The following is a 16,901-nucleotide window of genomic DNA, read 5'->3' on the forward strand; positions in this document are numbered from 1 at the left end:
TCTTGTGAGACATTTCTCAGCACAGAAATTATAATTTCTTGCTGTTTTGATGCTAATACTAGCAAATAATGAGGTGCCTACTCACTGAACCTGCTTCAAATCAGATAAAAGAACAATGAGCATTTCACCCATTATTGTTCCACTAGGGAAGTAACAGATGCAGAATACAACCCCAGAGATGCTCACAGAACATTCCATGGACTGCAGGCAAACCCTTTAGATCTGCCTCCTGGACTAAGCACATGTGGGTCCAAAATTATTACAAAAGTCTGAGCAGTACATTTCCTTAATGCACTGATGTCGATGCTAGCTAGCTGAACATTGTCTAGTACTAGAGAAGAAAGGGAACAGAAAGAAACAAGCCTTTACATGATCTTTGTGTTCCTTAATGTCATAAATTTTCTCTCTTTGCTTAATTAGGGAGAGAAGGAAGGAGGAAAAGAAGGAGGGAGGGATGGTGGGGGAAGGAGGGAGGAAGATAGGAAGGGAATGACAAGACCACCCTCAAGGTAGACCTGGATCAGAGATGAAAGCTACCACAAATAAGAGAACCTTACTGAGGCCTCCTTGGTGTCAGGAATTCTATTAAGTGCTTCAGATAAATTCATTTCATTTTGTCCTTTCTCCTCTTTGGTTCTTAACCCTCTGAGAGCAGAGGGTAGTCTATGGTAGTCTGACCGCGATGGCTCAGAGAGGGGCAGGTGAGAGTGGAATAATGTGAGGGCAGGAGTGGAATCTGGGTCTCCTTTCCCCAAATCCCCTGTGGTTTTCTTAGCACCAAGGGAGGAATGGGGGATGTGAGACTGCGTGTCCCAGTGAGGATCACCTGTGGCTGAGATGAACTTGTTGTAGTTCTCATAGACCAGGGTCTGCATGTCGCTGTCTAGAGCCCGGATCTGCCGCACCATGTCCGTCTCACTGTCCATCAGCTGGGCCAGGGGGCACTCTCTCCGCAGCTGGAGAAGTTGGGTGGTTAGTATTCAGGTCAGGGGGCACTCATGTCCCCCAACCTTGCCCCCAACTGATAGTCTTTTGGTGCAAGAAAGCCTGCCCCGACCCCTGTTAGGAATTCCATACATGGGTCCTACAAGCGGCATACCTCAGGGGTTACTACGTTCGACCCTCTTTGGGGTCTGTCAGCATTTGAAACCCTCAGGCTCAGCCTATGCCCAGCCACGCGCCAGTCAGCGCCTGGGTCACGCCCCCTACCCCGGGCCTATCACAACATCAGCCCAGGAGACCTCAGATCTCACATCACCTCAGGCCAGTTCAAACCTACCCACACCCCACGCCCCCTTAGACTCCAGCTCTGCCCCCTACTGCCTGGCCGAGGGTCGTCCTCCTCTTATGAACACCTCACAAGGTCGGAGGCATGATCTGCGGGTGCAACATATCGGGGCCTGGTTACACTTACACACACACACATACACACACACACACACACACACACACACACACACACACACACACACCTTGTCCAGATACACTTCCGGGTCGAAGTGCGCTCCATTGAGATCAGTCGGGTCCAGGGGGTCAGGTCCCGCGGGGCGCCCGGCCGCTTCCCCCTCCGAGAGGCCGTAGTAAAGCTTCAGCATCCCGTGCGCCTTCCGCCGACGCTCTGGAGCCTCCGCCTCGGGCCCCTCCGGGGAGTCCCCAGGTCCAGACCCGTGGACTGGCCCAGCAGCCATCGCTCCAACCGCAGCCCACGGGAGTGAGGCTAGGAAGGGGATGGGGAGGAGGTACTTCCGGGAGCCATAAAGTTGTTGTTGAAACGAGGCAGTCCTTCAGGTGAAACGTCCCCCTGTAGCCTTGGTCTTTCGAGACTAGAGTTCCCCCGCTCCTGTCCTCCCCGAGTGAAGAGGTTCCGGGAGAGCCCTGAGTTCCCCGTTTCCTGCATGGAAGGATTTTGTGGAACTGCGTCGGATGCGGCCCTCCCAGAAGAGGGGCGGGTCGTGGCTCCCCAACCCTGCACCCCCCATAGGCAAGCTGCCCAGAAGCAGTGGACGGAGGCAGGACGTGGGGCCAGAGTGTGCCTGGGATCCCGCCACTGCCTCGTTAACTGGGCATCGACTCAGTTGTCCCCATTCCTAAAATTGGGGTACATACTTCACAGGGGGGCTGCGAGGATTAAATGCATGTGCACTACCCCGCACAGTGCCACTAGCGCAGTGCTTCTCAAGGCCTGTTCCTCTCGCATGCATCACAATTGCCTTCAGAATCACCAGTGGCGAGTTGTAAGCCTGGGCTCTGACCCATTTTCTTTTTTAAAAGTCCCCAAGTTATTCTGGTGTACATTTACATTTGAGAACCCCTATTATGTCGTGCTTAGAAGACAGACTCGGTACATCTTAAGTGACTGATGGGATATGCTGAAGGGTTGAGTGGAGAGATGTTGAGGATAATTCCCAGGTTTCTGACTTGAACAAAGGTGCAGTTCACAAAGGTCAAGAGTTCAAGAGGAGAGGGAATGACTTGGAGTTTTGATTGGGACACAATGAGTTGGAATGGAGGAAAAAGAGAAGACTTTGTTCATCAACATGGTCCTTGAAACATTGCTTATGATGGACTGGTAGGAGGAGGCTTGGAATGGAAAAACCCAATGGTTTAATTATTCATTGCCCGGTCCTGCAGGACAAAAACAGCCCACTCCCTGTTTTTGTGTGATTTGTGAACTGGAATTTTTTTATTTTTTATTTTTAAACGGTTGAGAAAAAATAACATTTAATGACACTTGCAAATTATATGAAATTCATTTCAGTGTCCATAAACGAAGTTTTTATTGGACTACAGCCATGCCCATTTGCTTACATATTATCTATGGCTGTTTTTGCACTACAACAGCAGAGTTGAGTAGTTGCCACAGAGACCACATGGCCTGCAAAACCTAAAACATTTACTATCTGTTCTTTTACAGAAAAAGTTTGCTGACCTCTGAATCAGTGGAATGTTTAGAAACTGTTTACAAAACACACATGAAGGTTTCAGCCTATGAAGCTGTCACCAGTTTTCATTTTCTTAAGAAAATGGAAAAAAAAAAGAATATAAAGATTTAGATCTACTCCAAGTAATTTATAAATTTTTTAAAAGTTACAGAATACTGTTAAGAAAAATTATCCAAAAATTGGAAGACCAAGAGTGTAGCATGTTCTTTTAATGTCATACTGGGGCATTGTTTCACAAGCCCACCCAAGGATTATTTAACTACCCACAGGAATATGCAGTTGTTTGATTTTGGTATTAAGGTAAGTAGACTTTGAAATTATAAGTAGATATTGTCCAGGAGAGATTTAAAACACTTATATTCAGCAGAAAAAGTACCCTCAAAGGTTATAACCTTTATTGTCCTGTAGGACATCAACCAGTTTTGTATCTGACCTAATAATCATATTCTAACATTCCTCTTTAAATGCCTATCCACATCAGCTCCTCAAGGTGCCTTACCAGCTTACTTAGGGGGAACCCCCTCACTGATGAGTTAATAAATCTTAGTTACATGTTCATTGTATATTTAGATGTCGTATTTTTAACTTTTTGAAAATTACTTTGATAATACATATGGTATGAATTTTTAAAGTGTTTCAAAAATTATGCATATATATGTACATCTAGATGTATGAAGTTACATAAAGAAGGGACCCAAAAAATGCTGACTCATCAAACTGGCGAAGAGGTAGTTACCTCTGTAGGAGTGGGGGTACAGGAGGGAGACTGTTACATTTTCCTTGTATGCTTGTGCTTTATGCAAATCTTTTAACAGAACATATTCATATGTTAGTTGGATAATTTTTTAAATGGCATCAAGCTAGGAATTTTAATGTATAAAAGTTCATTTGTTATTCAAAGGAGAACTGAGGAACTAGTAATTGTTTCAACAGGGAGATCACAGCTGGGCATTGGGGCATCACCCCTTTAATGTGGTTAGGGTGGGAGTCTGAAGAACTGTTGTGATTGGTGACAGACTGGGCAGCAAGCGTGGATGATGGGGGCAGGCTTTAATCCTGCTTAGAGGCAGAAGACTTTGGGTTCCCTGACCTGAGAACTTTTGGGGTACACAGTTGAGCAGGGGGCAATGGGGTGACTGAGTTCAACACCAAGTCCTCTCTTCCTCCCTTCTCTTCTCCTACTTCAATCCCTGGGAGCCTGCATGTTACTCCACACCATTTCTGGCTGTTTTTCTGGCTTATTTTGTTGACAGCCCTGGAGATCTCACCTCTTATGTGATGGAGAAAACTTCCTGGCTTGCATCTATCCCTGCTGGGGCAACACAGCCTCAGGTAAAATCGGATCTTAGGTTCAGTACTGACTCTCTCACTCACTGGCTGTGATAGCTTGAGTGAGACAATCCCTCTCTGTGCCTTAACACAAGTGTAAAATAGGATTTATGCCACCTGCGCCCAGCTTTCTCATGGGACTCTTGGAATGATGACAGCAATGGGTTGAAAATGCTCTTGAGCAACACACAAGGTGGCAGAGAGGGGAAAGCTGATCAGCAGTGGGCCCTGTAAGAACATCTGGGGAGAGGATACAGGAGCCAGGTGAACTCTGGACTATATGTGAGGAGAGGATAGGGAAGGTCCCAGGACAGCTTTGGTGAATCCACTGTCCTGCCCTTCCCTTAGGTTCCTCTCCATCATAGGGGGTGCAAATACTTGGAACTTGGGATCCAGCCCAGGCCCCCACCTCACCTGGGAATACCTTCCAGCTACACATCTTGGTCCCAATCTCTCATCTGCTTAAATCTAGAACATCTAGAACATGCCCCTCAACTTTTCTGAGCCACAGTTCATCTGTAGAACATGCCCACATGACCTGCTCTCTAAGACAGTTGACATGCACCCAAAAGTATCCAGAGAGAGGGGTGGGATGATGAGGGAGCTGTCTGTTCAACAATGCCAGGGGCCCCCACTGGTCTGCACCTTTTGCCCACGCCATGGATGGCCAAGCATTCCTGGCCATCCATGAGACATTCTTGTGTTGGCTGGAATCAGCCTGTGTTCTAGAATCTTGTCTCCTCCACTGTCCCCCTGGTTCTAGAATCCCAATCTAGACTGGGCACTCTAGAACTGCAGGGCTCTGCTGCTTTTCCCAGGCGGTGCCTGCTTGCTCGCATCTAACGTGTGTCTGTGCTCTAGGTGCGATGCGGTGGCAGGACCGCTTAGCTGTGCTCTTCTTTCCTCAGGGAATGATGCTCACCATGGCTGCGCTGATGCTTTTCCTCATACACCTGGGTGTCTTTGCCAGCGACGTGCACAACTTGTGTGTCACCCACCATTATGAGCGTATGAGCTTCCACTACACGGTCGTCCTGATGGTAGGCCCAAGGCAGGGACTCAAGGGCTAGCTGGGGGAGGCCAGAGGGGCTGATGGAAACTGCACTTTTGTGTTGGGCCCTTCTCCCAACACATGGCCTACAGTTCTCTCAGGTGATCAGCATCTGCTGGGCTGCCATGGGGTCACTTTACTCGGAGATGATGGAAAACAAGTTACTCCGGTGCTTTGCCCTGACCATCCTGAGTGAGTGACGAGAGTAGAGGGGATGCTAAGGGGAGAGGGAGTTTTGGAACCCTGAGATGTGGCAAGGAGGAGGCAAGGAAGGCTACCAGGGCTGATGGGGGCTCTCTCCTCTGCCTAGTGCTCAATGGAGCCATATTCTTCAACCGCCTGTCTCTGGAGTTTCTGGCCATCCACTACCGGGAGGAGAACCACTGAGGTCTGGGGCCTGGGGACAGGGCTGAGGAGGAAGAAGGAAAAGGCTGCTTTGGGTGTTTTAATAAAGTCTGTTGTTTATTTCCACCTGTCAGCTCCTTCATGGTGTGGGGGCGGGAGGCTGGAGACCCCGGGGAAGCAGGTCAAGACAAATGCTTGACCTACAGGGACCCCAGGCCCAGCCTACAGCCTCTCTGGTGGACTCGGCTTGGGCCTGGGATCTTAGTGTCTCAGGCCTGAGGGTGAGGAGCACAGAAGAGGAGCCCCCAGGCCTCCCCACCTCCCCTCCGCGGGACCCCAGGTCCTAGGCTGGCCCAGCCACAAGCCAGGGCTCAGGAAGGCCCCACACGGATGTGAGGGTTCATGAGCGGGTCCAGGTTGGGATCGCTGTCAGCCGCAGCCCGGCCCAGGCGAGACATGAGGGCAAGGAGGGCCAGGAAGCCCAGCAGCCCCAACAGTAGCAGCAGCCCCGCCCGCTGGAGCAGGGTCAGTGGCCGCTTACGAGACCCAGCCCGGCTCCTGGGAGGGACGAGGGGAAAGTCAGGTCAGGCCCTCAGCCCTTGGTGGCCCCCATGCCTGGAGAAGAGCCCTAGTCACCACCCCTGAGCTTCAGTTTCCTCGTCTTTGCCATGGGGATGATCACTTCTGCACCTGCCACTGTATAGGGTTACTGTGCAGCTCAAACCAGATGAGGCACAGGACTGTGTTCTGGAAACCAAGAAGTGTCAGGCATGGGGGAGAGTTTCAAAGATTAGGGGGTGTCAAAGCAGGAAGGGGTCTCAAAGAGTCTGAGTCCAAAGCTGCTACGAAGGAGGCAAAGAGACAGCCCCAGAGAGGGGTATACCAAGGTTTCGACTGCCCAGCTGAGGCCTACTTCACAGCCCCTGCCCCAGATACCCTTATTGCCAAGAACAAGCTCCTTTCGTCATGAAACTGTCCCTCCCAGGGCCTCTGGCTCTCACTCCCTCTCCTCCCCTTCCTAGCATCCTGCCCTGCCTGACCCCGTGTACCTGAGCAGCTGGGCCAGCCAGCCCAGGGCAGGCCGGCGACGGTACTTGTCATCGTCACAATCCTCATGAAGGCCCAGTGCCCGGTCATCATCCCGTGTGTCATATACCTTCCTCGGGGCTGTAAGGTGGAGCCACTAATGTCAACAGACTCAGGGAAACTGGCTCCTTTGCAGAAGGGCAGGGGATCTCCTGCCCTCCCCAGTCTGACAGCCCATCTCAGAATTGGGGGGAAGCTAATGCCTGTGCTTGGAGTGGAGAAGAGTCCCCCCCAGGTGGGTCTCTGGATCCTTTAGCTCCCTCCATATGAACCATCCCACCTCCTGTCTACCTTTCTCTGGCCTGGATAATCCCCCGGCTCACCGTGAGTCAAGGGCTCGGGATTGCCCATGTGGATCACCGTGTGCTGCTCGGGCCGGCCTGGGGAAGCAGGGGGCCGGGGCGCCTGGCTGTAGAAGGCTGGGGCAGCAGAGGCGCTGTCTATCTCCTCTGGTCTGGAGGCACTGCTGGCTGTGGGTAGAGAGAGAGCTGTCAGCAGAGCAGGGAACAGCAGGCTCAAACAGCAAGTGGAAGCCACCACTTACCATTAAAGCTTGACCAGTCAGAGAAATCGGAAGTGTCGAGGGGCTGGGGCTCTGGACTCACCACCTCATCAATCTGGAGGAAGGAACCTATGTCACCAGCCTGCCCAGTACTGTGCCCACCCACCCATCTGGCTGAGGTGGAGCCCTGGGCAGACAGATGGTCAGACAGACAGACAAAGACTCTCACCAGAGGGAGGCCCAGTCCTGCCCGGGCCCAGTTGACTGTGGCCAGCTTTTCTTTCAGTGCAGAAACCACAGGACCATCCAGGTTGTTTGGTGGAAAGATGGGGCCATTGCAGATGGGACACTGGTAGCCAGCAGGCGCAGTGTTTTGGGGTAGCTGAGCGGCACGTTCATTGATGCAGGCCCAGTGAAAGATATCTTAGGGCCCGTGAGATGGGGGAGAAAAGACATGAGGAAGAAGACACTGAGGGCTCCTAACCCAGCAACAGCCCAGACCACTGCAGGGATGTATGGACGCACATGTGTATGCCAGAGCCTTCTCCTCTCCCTCCTCACCCACCCCCCGTCTGTTTCTATCAGTGTTCCCCAAGACTTCAGCCTTCTTGGCTACCACCATTTGACTAAGTCAAGGCAAATGGTACCAAGCTGCCCAGCCCATAGGGAGGTGGGGTTGGGTGGGAAGAAAATGCCATCTCCTCTTTCAGCGAGTCCTCTCTGGGCCTGCACTCACCACACTCTTTGGGCTAATGGCTATTAAAGAAGAGTTTCAGAAAAGGTACCTAGAGAAACACACAGACACACATAAGCTTGCACACATCCATGGGCACAAATATACGTGTGCTTATAAAGACGTAATCAAACAAGGGCCATTCCCTATATCTACACTTACGGGCACACTAGTCCTCACATATACACATCTATACACTCACATGTTTGCTAACACTCAAGCACCCTCAACCATGTATTCCCTTTGTACTCACACAACATACTATGTTCATATGTTCATATACATACATTTACTCATTCACCCACCCACAAGTACTAATGAACATACTCGCGTAAACACAATGTGCGTTAGATTCATGCAAGCACACACTCACTTGTTATGAGAGATACCTGTAGAGCTGCGTCTTTTGCACTAACTCTCTCAAAAACTGGAGCTGAGGCTCTTATGCCAGACTCAGGTTCCAGTGATGACACATATGTCTGCTGACTTCTTTTAGCTAACTTCAACAGGGGAAACTCATTTCCTCTCTGTTTAGTCTTCCAATAAGTAAGGGATCCTGAATATCTGAAAGCCCTGGTCTGGCCAGGTAGTGTTCACAGCCAGAGCCACAACCACACCCACAAGCTTGACTGGCTCTCACTCAACCCTCTAAGATCTGCGGGGCAGTAACTAGGAGTTTTAATTTTTAGGAAAGACACGGAAGCCTAGAAAGGGAAAATGACTTGCATGAGCTTACACAGGAGGTAAGTAACTTCACAGGACTAGGATATGGGGCTCTGGCCTCTCAGACTTGGGAGACTCACTGTCCTGCTGTTTGAGGAAGGCCTGGAAACCAGTCACCAAGCTGGGCCCTGAGGTGTCCCTGATACCCTCAAGGTGCCAAGGCCTCACCATAGCAGATGAGGCGGGTCGTCTCTCGGCTGGCCAGGGGCGTGTCGCACAGGCGGCAATTAGGGTTGTACTCGCTATCTTGGAGCCAATTCAGGTAGGAGTGGACGATGCACTGGAGTGGGAGAGAGATATCACAACTAGTGCAGGGGTTCCACAGCCTATCACCCCAAGGCCCAGCTGCCTCTTTTTCTCTCGACGCAGAGGACACTCATCCTTTTGTTTGTTCAATCAATAAACATTTATTGAGCACATACTGTTTGTCAGACTCTGTTCTTGGGGCTGGGAATAAAGCACTGAACAAAATAAACCAAGGCCTTGCCCACGTGGACCTTACATTCCATTGCCGGGCCTCTCATGGATTTGGAGGAGTCAATACCGCCTGCCCACCCAATGCCCCGCTCAGTTGCTCCTATGAAGGTCCCACCTTGGCGTGATTGACTGTCAGGCAGTGCTCGCAGACGTTGACCCGATGTTCAAAGCAGAACAGGCTGGTCACCTTTCTCTTGGGGCACTTGCAAAGCCCCATGGTCGACCCTGGGGAAGGGGCCTAATTTGGTAGGAAGCCAGGTTCTGGTGGCCCAATTCGTTTCCACTCTTAAACTCCCTTAGACACCTCTCATATTAGCCTTGACCCCAAATTCCTGCCCACCGCCCCTCCCTATGCCGGGTCACGCCCCCTGCATAAACCCCGCCTCCCGTGACCCCACATTCCTCCTGGATCCCTCCCCCGGCCCGGCACCTCCATCAGCGACGCCCTGATACCACCGGTCCCGCCCCCAGGGTCCCTCCTGAGCCCCACCCCCTCCAGGCCCCGCCCCCTTTCTACAAACCCCAGTCTCCGTGTTACTGATCGGCCGCGGCACCGGTCCCGACCGGCGCGAGAGATGGTTCGAGGCGCAGAAAGCCAGAGACTGCACTCTCCGATTCTCCCGCCCGGTCCTGTTCAGCCCCGGCTGTTCCGATTATCCCTCCGCTGCCACGTCTCTTCCGGGTGCGGCGCGCGCTGATGACGCCAGCGCGCCACTGGGCCACGCCTCTGTGGCGGTAGAAGTGAAGACGGGTGTCGGCGGGGGCGTCGTAATCCGGCGGAGCGGCCCCCTGCCCTACGTCACTTCCGCTTCCTCCCCTGCAGGGCGGGTAATTCGAACGTTTCCTGAGTCAGGCGGCCCTCCGGGTTGGTTCGCACTGGGGCCGGCGGCGCAGGAGGAGGTCGAGACTAGCTATGTCTGGGAGGCGAACGCGGTCCGGAGGGGCCGCTCAGCGCTCCGGTGAGCAGGAGCGCGCGGGAGAGATGGGGCCGAGCCGTTTGGGGGACGCAGTACTGTGAAGAATGGCCCTCCCCCCCGCCCCGCCCCCGCCGGAGGAGGCGCCCCTAAAGGGCTTATTTGGGAAGTTTCTCGCTCTCTCTAGAACCTGTTTTCTAGGCTCTAGGGCCTAGATTCCACTTCTGCCTCTTAATTTTTTTCTCTTTCCAGGGCCCAGGTCCCCATCTCCTTCTAAGTCTTTGCGGAGATCCCAGCGGAAATCAGGCTCTGATCTCCCGAGCATCCTCCCTGAAATCTGGCCGAAGGTGAGCCCAGGGTTTCTCAGTTCCTTCCCTAGAGGTCCCTGGACTAATGTGGAGCTCATGTTCACTCCTCTTCTCCAGCCACCCCAGGAGGCTCCAGTCAGAAAGCCCATCGTCTTGAAGAAGATCGTGGCCCATGCTGTAGAGGTAAGGGCTAAGGTGGGTGGGGAGGTTGTGGTAGGGGAGCAAAACTGGGAGCTAGCTATGTAATCAATTGATATTGTCCCCACAGGTCCCAGCTGCCCACTCGCCTCGCAGGAGCCCTAGGGTGAGTTCACTTTCATCTGCCTAGTTGAGTGGAATAAGGTTGAGTGGAACCCTAGAGCTGGCAGCTCTCATATCTGCCCGGGGAGCTGTTTTGCAGCAGCGTGAAACATCGGCATGCATTGCCAGTGTTGATTACTCCCTGCAGTCTTAATGCATTCGGCTCTTTATACCTTGTGTATTCCGCCATTCTCCTTAGAGCTTCCTTTGAAAGCTGAGCTGTGTCCTAACTACAGGTACTCTGTCTTCTTTCGAATCCATTTTGCCCTTGGTTTTTATGGTGGTTCTAAGATAAGTCACTTAATATGACATTTTTATAGTTTTAGCAGAGGTTATTATCAAGGATGTTTCCTTAACAGAAAATCTGAAGATGTAATGAATGAGAAATGCTAACTTCTTTGAAGAGCTGATGGGGTTTAGAGTCAAGTGAGAAGAAAAACAAATGAGCAAGTGATTACAACATAGTGTACTGGGTGCTGCAACGAGGAAATACTAGGTGCTATGATGGTACCTAACTCAGTGAATGTTTCACTGAAGAGGAAACATTTAAACTGAGTCTTTAGGCCGGGCACAGTGGCTCATGCCTATAATCCTATCACTCTAGGAGGCTGAGGCAGGAGGATCTCTTCAGATCAGGAGTTTGACACCAGTCTGAGCAAGAGTGAGACCCCGTCTCTACTAAAAATAGAAAAAATTAGCTGGGCATGTTGGCATGTGCCAGTAGTCCCAGCTACTCAGGAGGCTGAGGCAGGAGGATTGCTTGAGCCCCAGGAGTTTGAGGTTGCAGTGAGCTACAATGGCACCATTGCACTCTACCCAGGGCAACAGAGTGAGACTCTGTCTCAAAAAAAAAAAAGAAACTGAGTCTTTAAAGACATGCAGAGGTGTTCCAGGTAAAGGAAGCCATGTGCAGAGATCTAGAGTCCGAAGAGAAATCATGAGGTTTGGGGAACAGCAGTGTGGTGTGTCTGTGCACCTGAGCTAAGGTAATGGCAAGGCGACGCTGCTCTTCCCTGGAGGGACAGTCCCCTCCACATCACTGTCCCATTACACAGGACCGAGCTCAGAAGGACCCTCCTCCCAGAGGCCTTCCCTAACTACTCTTACCCTATCACTGTCACATTTCTCTGTGTAATTCTCCTTAGGCCTTACCAATATCTGACAGTGTTTTCTTGTTTGTTGATTTTCTCTCCCCTCTAAGAACATAAGTCCTTTGAGGGCAGGGATTTCTGCCTCTCCAAGATGGCCACTCATTCTTCTTGGTTAACTGATAGATTCATGAGACATCGAGCAGGATAAAGCTTCAAGGACCTGGGTGACTGCTTGACTGTACGGGATGAGGAAGTAGTCAGGGGTGGCCCCCATTCCATTCAGCATCCCTTTTCCTAAGACCCAAGCGGTGGATTCTCCAGAGCTTATAGCCAGGAAATGTCTCTCTTGATAACTGATGTACTTCCTTGTATTAGACCACAAGAGTCATTGAATTTGCCCCATTTCCCCTCTTGTTTGTCCACCAGAAAGCTCAGTGCCAAGTGTGCGTTAGTTCAGTGACTACTTACTGAGCACCTGTGACATGCAGGGCTCTGCTGTAGGTGCTAGGCATGGGTAAGGTTGGTCAGACAGATCAAGATCCCTGCTCTCGGGAGCTCACATCCTAGTCAGGGTGACAGTTAACCAGGGGACCAGCCAAAATCAGACAGCAATGGTGCTGTGCAGGAAATGAAAGAGGTCACGTGACAGAGTAACTAGCAAAGGTGAAGAGGGGCTGGTAGGTGGTGGCCTCCTTGAGGAAGCAGAGTGTGAGCTGAGAGTGGAATCATGAGGAACAACGTGTGAGCCTCTAACGCACATGTCAGATTGTACCTTTCCCGGGCAAAGGCTTGCGGTGGCTCTCTTGGTCCCTCAGCAAAAAGCCCTGTCAGTGGCCTATAGAGTGCCCTGTAATGCCGCCCATTACTGCTTGAACCTCATCTTCAGTTCCTCTCCCCTTACTTCCTTTCAGTTTGGCCGCACTGGCCTCCTCCTTCCTTGACCCTGACGGGCAGACTTCAGCCTGAGGGCTTTTGCACCCTCTGTTCCTGCTGCCTAGAACACTTTTCCTCCAGATGTCCACGAGTCACTCCCTCACCTCCTTCAAATTGTAGCTTGAATGTCATCTCAGTGAGGCCAAACATTGACCTTCACCTACTTAAAATTCTAACCCAACCCCAATACTCTATCCTGTTCTGTTTTTTTCTGTAGCACTTCATACCTCTAACATAATACATGGTTTTCCTTATTGTCTGTTTTCCCCGGAATGGAAGCTCCGTGTCAGCAGGGGTTTTCTCTGATTTATTCCCAGCTGTACTCCCAGTGCCTGGCACAGGACAAGTGCCAATAAGTACTTATTGACTGGATGTCTTAGGACAATGCTCATCAGCTGTGTGGCAGACAGACTGTAGAGGGCAAGGGCGGAAGCAGGGAGAGCAATCCAGAGGTCACCGAGCTGTTCTAGAAGATGCATAGTAGGGGCTCGCATCTCAGAGGTGACTGGGTGCTGGGCACATTTTGGAAACAGCTGACAGCACCAACAGATGATGGCAAGTCTTTTTGTGTCACAAAAGTAGATACCTCAGAAGCAATGACAGATTGTTTTTTCCTCTTCTCCACATCTCTTTCAGGGGCTGATTTGTCTCTTTTCGTTTAAAGTGTTTGTCCTATGGGTCTGTCTTTCCACCCTAAATCCTGGGCTTTTCTGGAAGCATGTATTCCTGCTAAGTAACAGAAAGTCGTTCTGTCTTCTGTTGTGTTGCAGATTTCTTTTTTCTTGGAGAAAGAAAACAACCCTCCTAACAGGGAGCCTGCTAAGGAGGACCTTTTCAAGATCCATAGCGTCCCACTCACCCCAGCCACCACTCCTGTGCACAGCCCAAACGCCGAGTCCAGCTCTAGAGAAGGAGGCCTGGATGCCAGGGATGTGGAAATGTCTAAGAAAGTCAGGCGATCCTACAGTCGGCTGGAGACCCTGGGCTCTGCCTCCACCTCCACCCCGGGCCGCCGCTCCTGCTTTGGCTTTGAGGGGCTGCTAGGGGCAGAAGATTTGTCAGGAGTCTCGCCTGTGGTATGTTCAAAGTCAAGCGAGGTCCCCAGGGTCCCTGAGAAGCCTTGGGCCCCAGACACGACTCTCCCTGGAATCTCGCCTCCAGTCGTGAAACAGAAACGAAAGAAGAAGGTGCCCGAGATCCTGGTGAGTGAGGGTCAGGTGCTCAGCTCTGGCACTTTTGGGGGATAGGTAGCACCTGTAGGGTATGGGTGAGATGCTCCAGCCACTGTGTCCCCCCTCCTCACCTGCCTCCCATTTCTCTTCCCCCAGAAGTCAGAGCTGGATGAGTGGGCTGCGGCCATGAATGCCGAGTTTGAAGCTGCTGAGCAGTTTGATCTCCTGGTTGAATGAGATGCGGTGGGGTCCACCTGGCCAGACTCCCCTCTCCTTGTATATAGCCCCCTCTGTGGAGAGCATACTCGGGATCCCCTCCCCCAGCCTTGTTACCTGTGCATGTGCTGTTGCCGCATGTGAGGCCTGGCCACCTCTGAGGGTTTGTGCAGCACCGACAGCCATCTCTATTTGAGGAAATGGGGCCACCTGGCTACCCACTGGTGTCCTGTCTCCAGTTATCCTCTCCTTCCTACCTCCCCAAGGTAGTGCAGCCAGTTTCCAGTTGGGCCACAGACTGGGGAGCAGAACCACTGGCCCAGCCAGAAGAGGTTAAAGAGATGAGGAATGGAGGTGAGAGGGCACCTCTGCTCTCGGGAAGGGTGGCTGCCCTGAACCAGCCCCAACAGAAACAGGCCCCGGGGCAGAGCCAGCCTCCTCCTGAGTTGCCTTCTGTTGGTGGCTTGGTTCCTAGCCACAAGCCCATCCATGTAAAGAGGCTTTGGGTTCTGTGGGTTTCCTTGTAGATTCTGTAGATGGCCCAGGAGAACATTCATGGGCTGGGGGACAGTTCCATCTTTGAGGAAGAAGCTGCACATTCAACATGTAAAATCTATTTTGAAGGAGGGAGGGAAGCCTTAGTTGGGTCTCAGGCCACAAGCGTTTACTACCTAGAAGCCGTGTGTTACAGTTCTGCGTTCTGTTGGGATCTTTGGTAAACGCCGGGCTGATAGAGCTCAGGTTGCTTGGGGCAAAAAGGGTGCATTTCAGGATGGGCCACCAGGTGCGGTGGGCTCCTGAGGGTCACACTTCTGGGGTGGCCACCTGCACAGGGCCCAGGCTGGGGCCTTGCCACTCTGCTGCAGGGGCAGATGGTACCCCATCTTGTCACCCACACCCATTTCTTACAAAATAAGGTGCACAGAGTCTACTAGGCCCTAGAAGAAAAAATTGTGGGTTGAAGGGTCCCAGTCCTACTTGCATTTTGCAACTACACTTGTAAAGTTCTAAGAAGCTTTTCTCACTAGAAAGCAGCAGGAATTGACAGCAATTTTAATTTTTGGCCTCCTATTGTCCTCTCACTCTGAGAACGCTACTTGAGGTAGGTGCTAGGAGTTGAAGGGTGGGAGATGCATCTCATCGTCTCCGGGGAATTTTCTCCACATTTTTCTGTTCTCAATACTGGTACAAGGTGTGGTTCAAAGGCTGACCTGCCCACCACACTCCCATCATACACCAGGCTGTTGCACCTTTGGATGTCAAGTTCATGGAGACAGACTTTAAGGGGAGTGCAGAGGGGCTGGGGAACAACAGCGCCGGGTCAGGGCACTGGGATGAAATGGTGCAGGCCTGGTAGGCTCTCATGAAACCCTCTGCAAGGCTATCTGCTCAGTGCTTCGTGCTTTGTCAGCCGCTGCAAGCAAGCTGCCTTGCCAGGATATGCCCAGATGTCCTTGAGCTGGACCACACCTGAAGAACTCTTACCCTCACTTGCTGGCAGGGCAGAACTCTGGGAAATATGTCCTGCAGAATCAGAAGTAGCCAGATGATGCTGAGTTGATATCACCACTGCAAACTGTTCTCTCTCTCTGAGGAACTAAGAATGTACAGTTTAAGGAAAAATTAGGATTTCATTTAAAATTTTTTTTAAAAATCCTGATTAAAGAGTTTCTGCCTATTTGTAGACTGTGTTTCTTTTATTGGGTCAAAGGCAGAGCAGAGGGTGTGAGGCCCAGGATACCAAGCCTTCTTCGTGCTGTGTCACCAGGGTTGTCCCTTTGTCCAGGGCCTGTCAGCCTGGCCTCACTCTAGTTGCCCTGTGGTAGATCACTGCCCCCCCCCGCCATGTCTATTTTTTCTGTCCAGTCACCCATCTGCTCCCTCCAAGGCAGGGCTGCCTGAAATGGAGACCTCAAGGTGAGTCTCACCCGCTCCTGTTCTAGGAGGAAAGAAATCAGGTCTGGGGTGAGGCTACTGCCCAGGGGAGATGCCTGGGGACCAAATGCCTTCCTGAGTCCAGCCCTTCTTCCCCCTTCCCTTTCAGGCTCCTTTGAGCCCAGACGATGCTGTACAGTGGTGGGTGCTGCAGGACCTCCTAGGGAGCTTGTCAAAGATGCTTATTTCTAGAAATTCTTTCACGTGATCTGAGGTAAAGCCTAGGAACATGCACGCAGGTGGCATAAACTAGCCTCCCACCATCTCATCCTCACCTCCTAGTCCAAACAAGTCAAGGCCATTAAATTCTCCCCAGACCTATCCACTTCCACCTCCATCCCCACCAGAGGACATGGGCCCTTCTCAAAGCCAACCTTTCCACTGGCTTTTGATCAAATCTTTCGTCTCTGAGACCTTGCTCCCCTTTTTCCTCCAAGTCCTGAATGCTTTATGTTCATTTTATTGTTGAAAACAACAACCAAAAGTTTTGACCAGCATCTGTTGTTAGCTACTACCATTGCTCCTTCCTTTTAAGGTTAAGCTCCTTGAAAGAACATTCTCAAGTTGCCATTTGCTTCCTTTGAATTTATTCCTGGTGCCCTTATCATTCCATTTACTGCTCGACAGAGGTAACCATTGATCTCTTAATGCCGAATGCACCAGACTCAGGCCTCGGCTGCCTGGGCCAGGGGTACCCTCCTTGGGGCCATGACATTGCTGGCTCCTTTTTCTTGGGTTCCCCTGAAATGTCATGACACCCAATTTCAGTGCTGGACCCTCCCTTCCAACCTGCTTGCTCTTGCTGATGACCTCAGGCTCTCTGGGCTGCTTCCTTGCTCAAGAC

The 16,901-nt window shown here is 51.5% G+C and overlaps 4 protein-coding genes across 5 annotated transcripts in view; 2 read left to right on the forward strand and 2 right to left on the reverse strand.

Annotated features, from left to right (window-relative positions):
* VPS51 (vacuolar protein sorting 51 homolog (S. cerevisiae)) overlaps positions 1 to 1,860 on the reverse strand; it is an 18,328-nt gene extending 16,468 nt beyond the window's left edge. Inside the window, exons 1-2 of one of the 2 annotated variants that reach the window (XM_012665429.1) lie at positions 1,473 to 1,860; positions 827 to 956 (exon numbers count right to left, since the gene is read on the reverse strand). In XM_012665429.1, the coding sequence (XP_012520883.1) occupies positions 827 to 956; positions 1,473 to 1,688 (346 nt within the window). In that variant the 5' untranslated portion in view covers positions 1,689 to 1,860. Of the gene's footprint in view, positions 1 to 826; positions 957 to 1,320; positions 1,340 to 1,472 lie in introns of those variants that run through there. The other variant, XM_012665431.1, reaches the window with a different exon arrangement.
* A 3,277-nt stretch (positions 1,861 to 5,137) lies between these two features.
* Positions 5,138 to 5,709, forward strand: TMEM262 (transmembrane protein 262). The gene is made up of 3 exons (XM_012665642.1): positions 5,138 to 5,311; positions 5,415 to 5,514; positions 5,633 to 5,709. Exons 1-3 carry the CDS (start codon positions 5,138 to 5,140, stop codon positions 5,707 to 5,709), a joined length of 351 nt encoding a protein of 116 aa, XP_012521096.1.
* Positions 5,710 to 5,761: 52 nt separating this feature from the next.
* ZFPL1 (zinc finger protein-like 1) lies at positions 5,762 to 9,887 on the reverse strand. The gene is made up of 8 exons (XM_012665643.1): positions 9,710 to 9,887; positions 9,304 to 9,413; positions 8,880 to 8,991; positions 7,485 to 7,678; positions 7,298 to 7,370; positions 7,077 to 7,223; positions 6,717 to 6,834; positions 5,762 to 6,225 (listed from the first exon to the last, which is right to left on the reverse strand). Exons 2-8 carry the CDS (start codon positions 9,403 to 9,405, stop codon positions 6,039 to 6,041), a joined length of 933 nt encoding a protein of 310 aa, XP_012521097.1. The 5' UTR covers positions 9,406 to 9,413; positions 9,710 to 9,887; the 3' UTR covers positions 5,762 to 6,038.
* A 214-nt stretch (positions 9,888 to 10,101) lies between these two features.
* On the forward strand, positions 10,102 to 14,143 carry CDCA5 (cell division cycle associated 5). Its single transcript, XM_012665326.1, has 6 exons — positions 10,102 to 10,147; positions 10,355 to 10,449; positions 10,528 to 10,593; positions 10,679 to 10,714; positions 13,505 to 13,936; positions 14,063 to 14,143. Exons 1-6 carry the CDS (start codon positions 10,102 to 10,104, stop codon positions 14,141 to 14,143), a joined length of 756 nt encoding a protein of 251 aa, XP_012520780.1.
* The last annotated feature ends 2,758 nt before the right edge of the window (positions 14,144 to 16,901 follow it).

The sequence above is a fragment of the Propithecus coquereli genome, unplaced genomic scaffold, assembly GCF_000956105.1.
Source record: "Propithecus coquereli isolate 6110/MARCELLA unplaced genomic scaffold, Pcoq_1.0 Scaffold120, whole genome shotgun sequence".
NCBI classification, from domain to species: Eukaryota; Metazoa; Chordata; class Mammalia; order Primates; family Indriidae; genus Propithecus; species Propithecus coquereli.

Coding starts and splice junctions, on each gene's coding strand:
- TMEM262 (XM_012665642.1), top strand. CDS start 5,138: ATGCGGTGGCAGGACCGCTTAGCTGTGCTCTTCTTTCCTCAGGGAATG. Junction 5,312..5,414: donor ACTACACGGTCGTCCTGATG/GTAGGCCCAAGG, acceptor CATGGCCTACAG/TTCTCTCAGGTGATCAGCAT. Junction 5,515..5,632: donor CTTTGCCCTGACCATCCTGA/GTGAGTGACGAG, acceptor TCCTCTGCCTAG/TGCTCAATGGAGCCATATTC.
- ZFPL1 (XM_012665643.1), bottom strand. CDS start 9,405: ATGGGGCTTTGCAAGTGCCCCAAGAGAAAGGTGACCAGCCTGTTCTGC. Junction 7,371..7,484: donor CAGGACTGGGCCTCCCTCTG/GTGAGAGTCTTT, acceptor TCCTTCCTCCAG/ATTGATGAGGTGGTGAGTCC. Junction 6,835..7,076: donor TCCCGAGCCCTTGACTCACG/GTGAGCCGGGGG, acceptor TCCACCTTACAG/CCCCGAGGAAGGTATATGAC.
- CDCA5 (XM_012665326.1), top strand. CDS start 10,102: ATGTCTGGGAGGCGAACGCGGTCCGGAGGGGCCGCTCAGCGCTCCG. Junction 10,715..13,504: donor CGCCTCGCAGGAGCCCTAGG/GTGAGTTCACTT, acceptor GTTGTGTTGCAG/ATTTCTTTTTTCTTGGAGAA. Junction 13,937..14,062: donor AGAAGGTGCCCGAGATCCTG/GTGAGTGAGGGT, acceptor CTCTTCCCCCAG/AAGTCAGAGCTGGATGAGTG.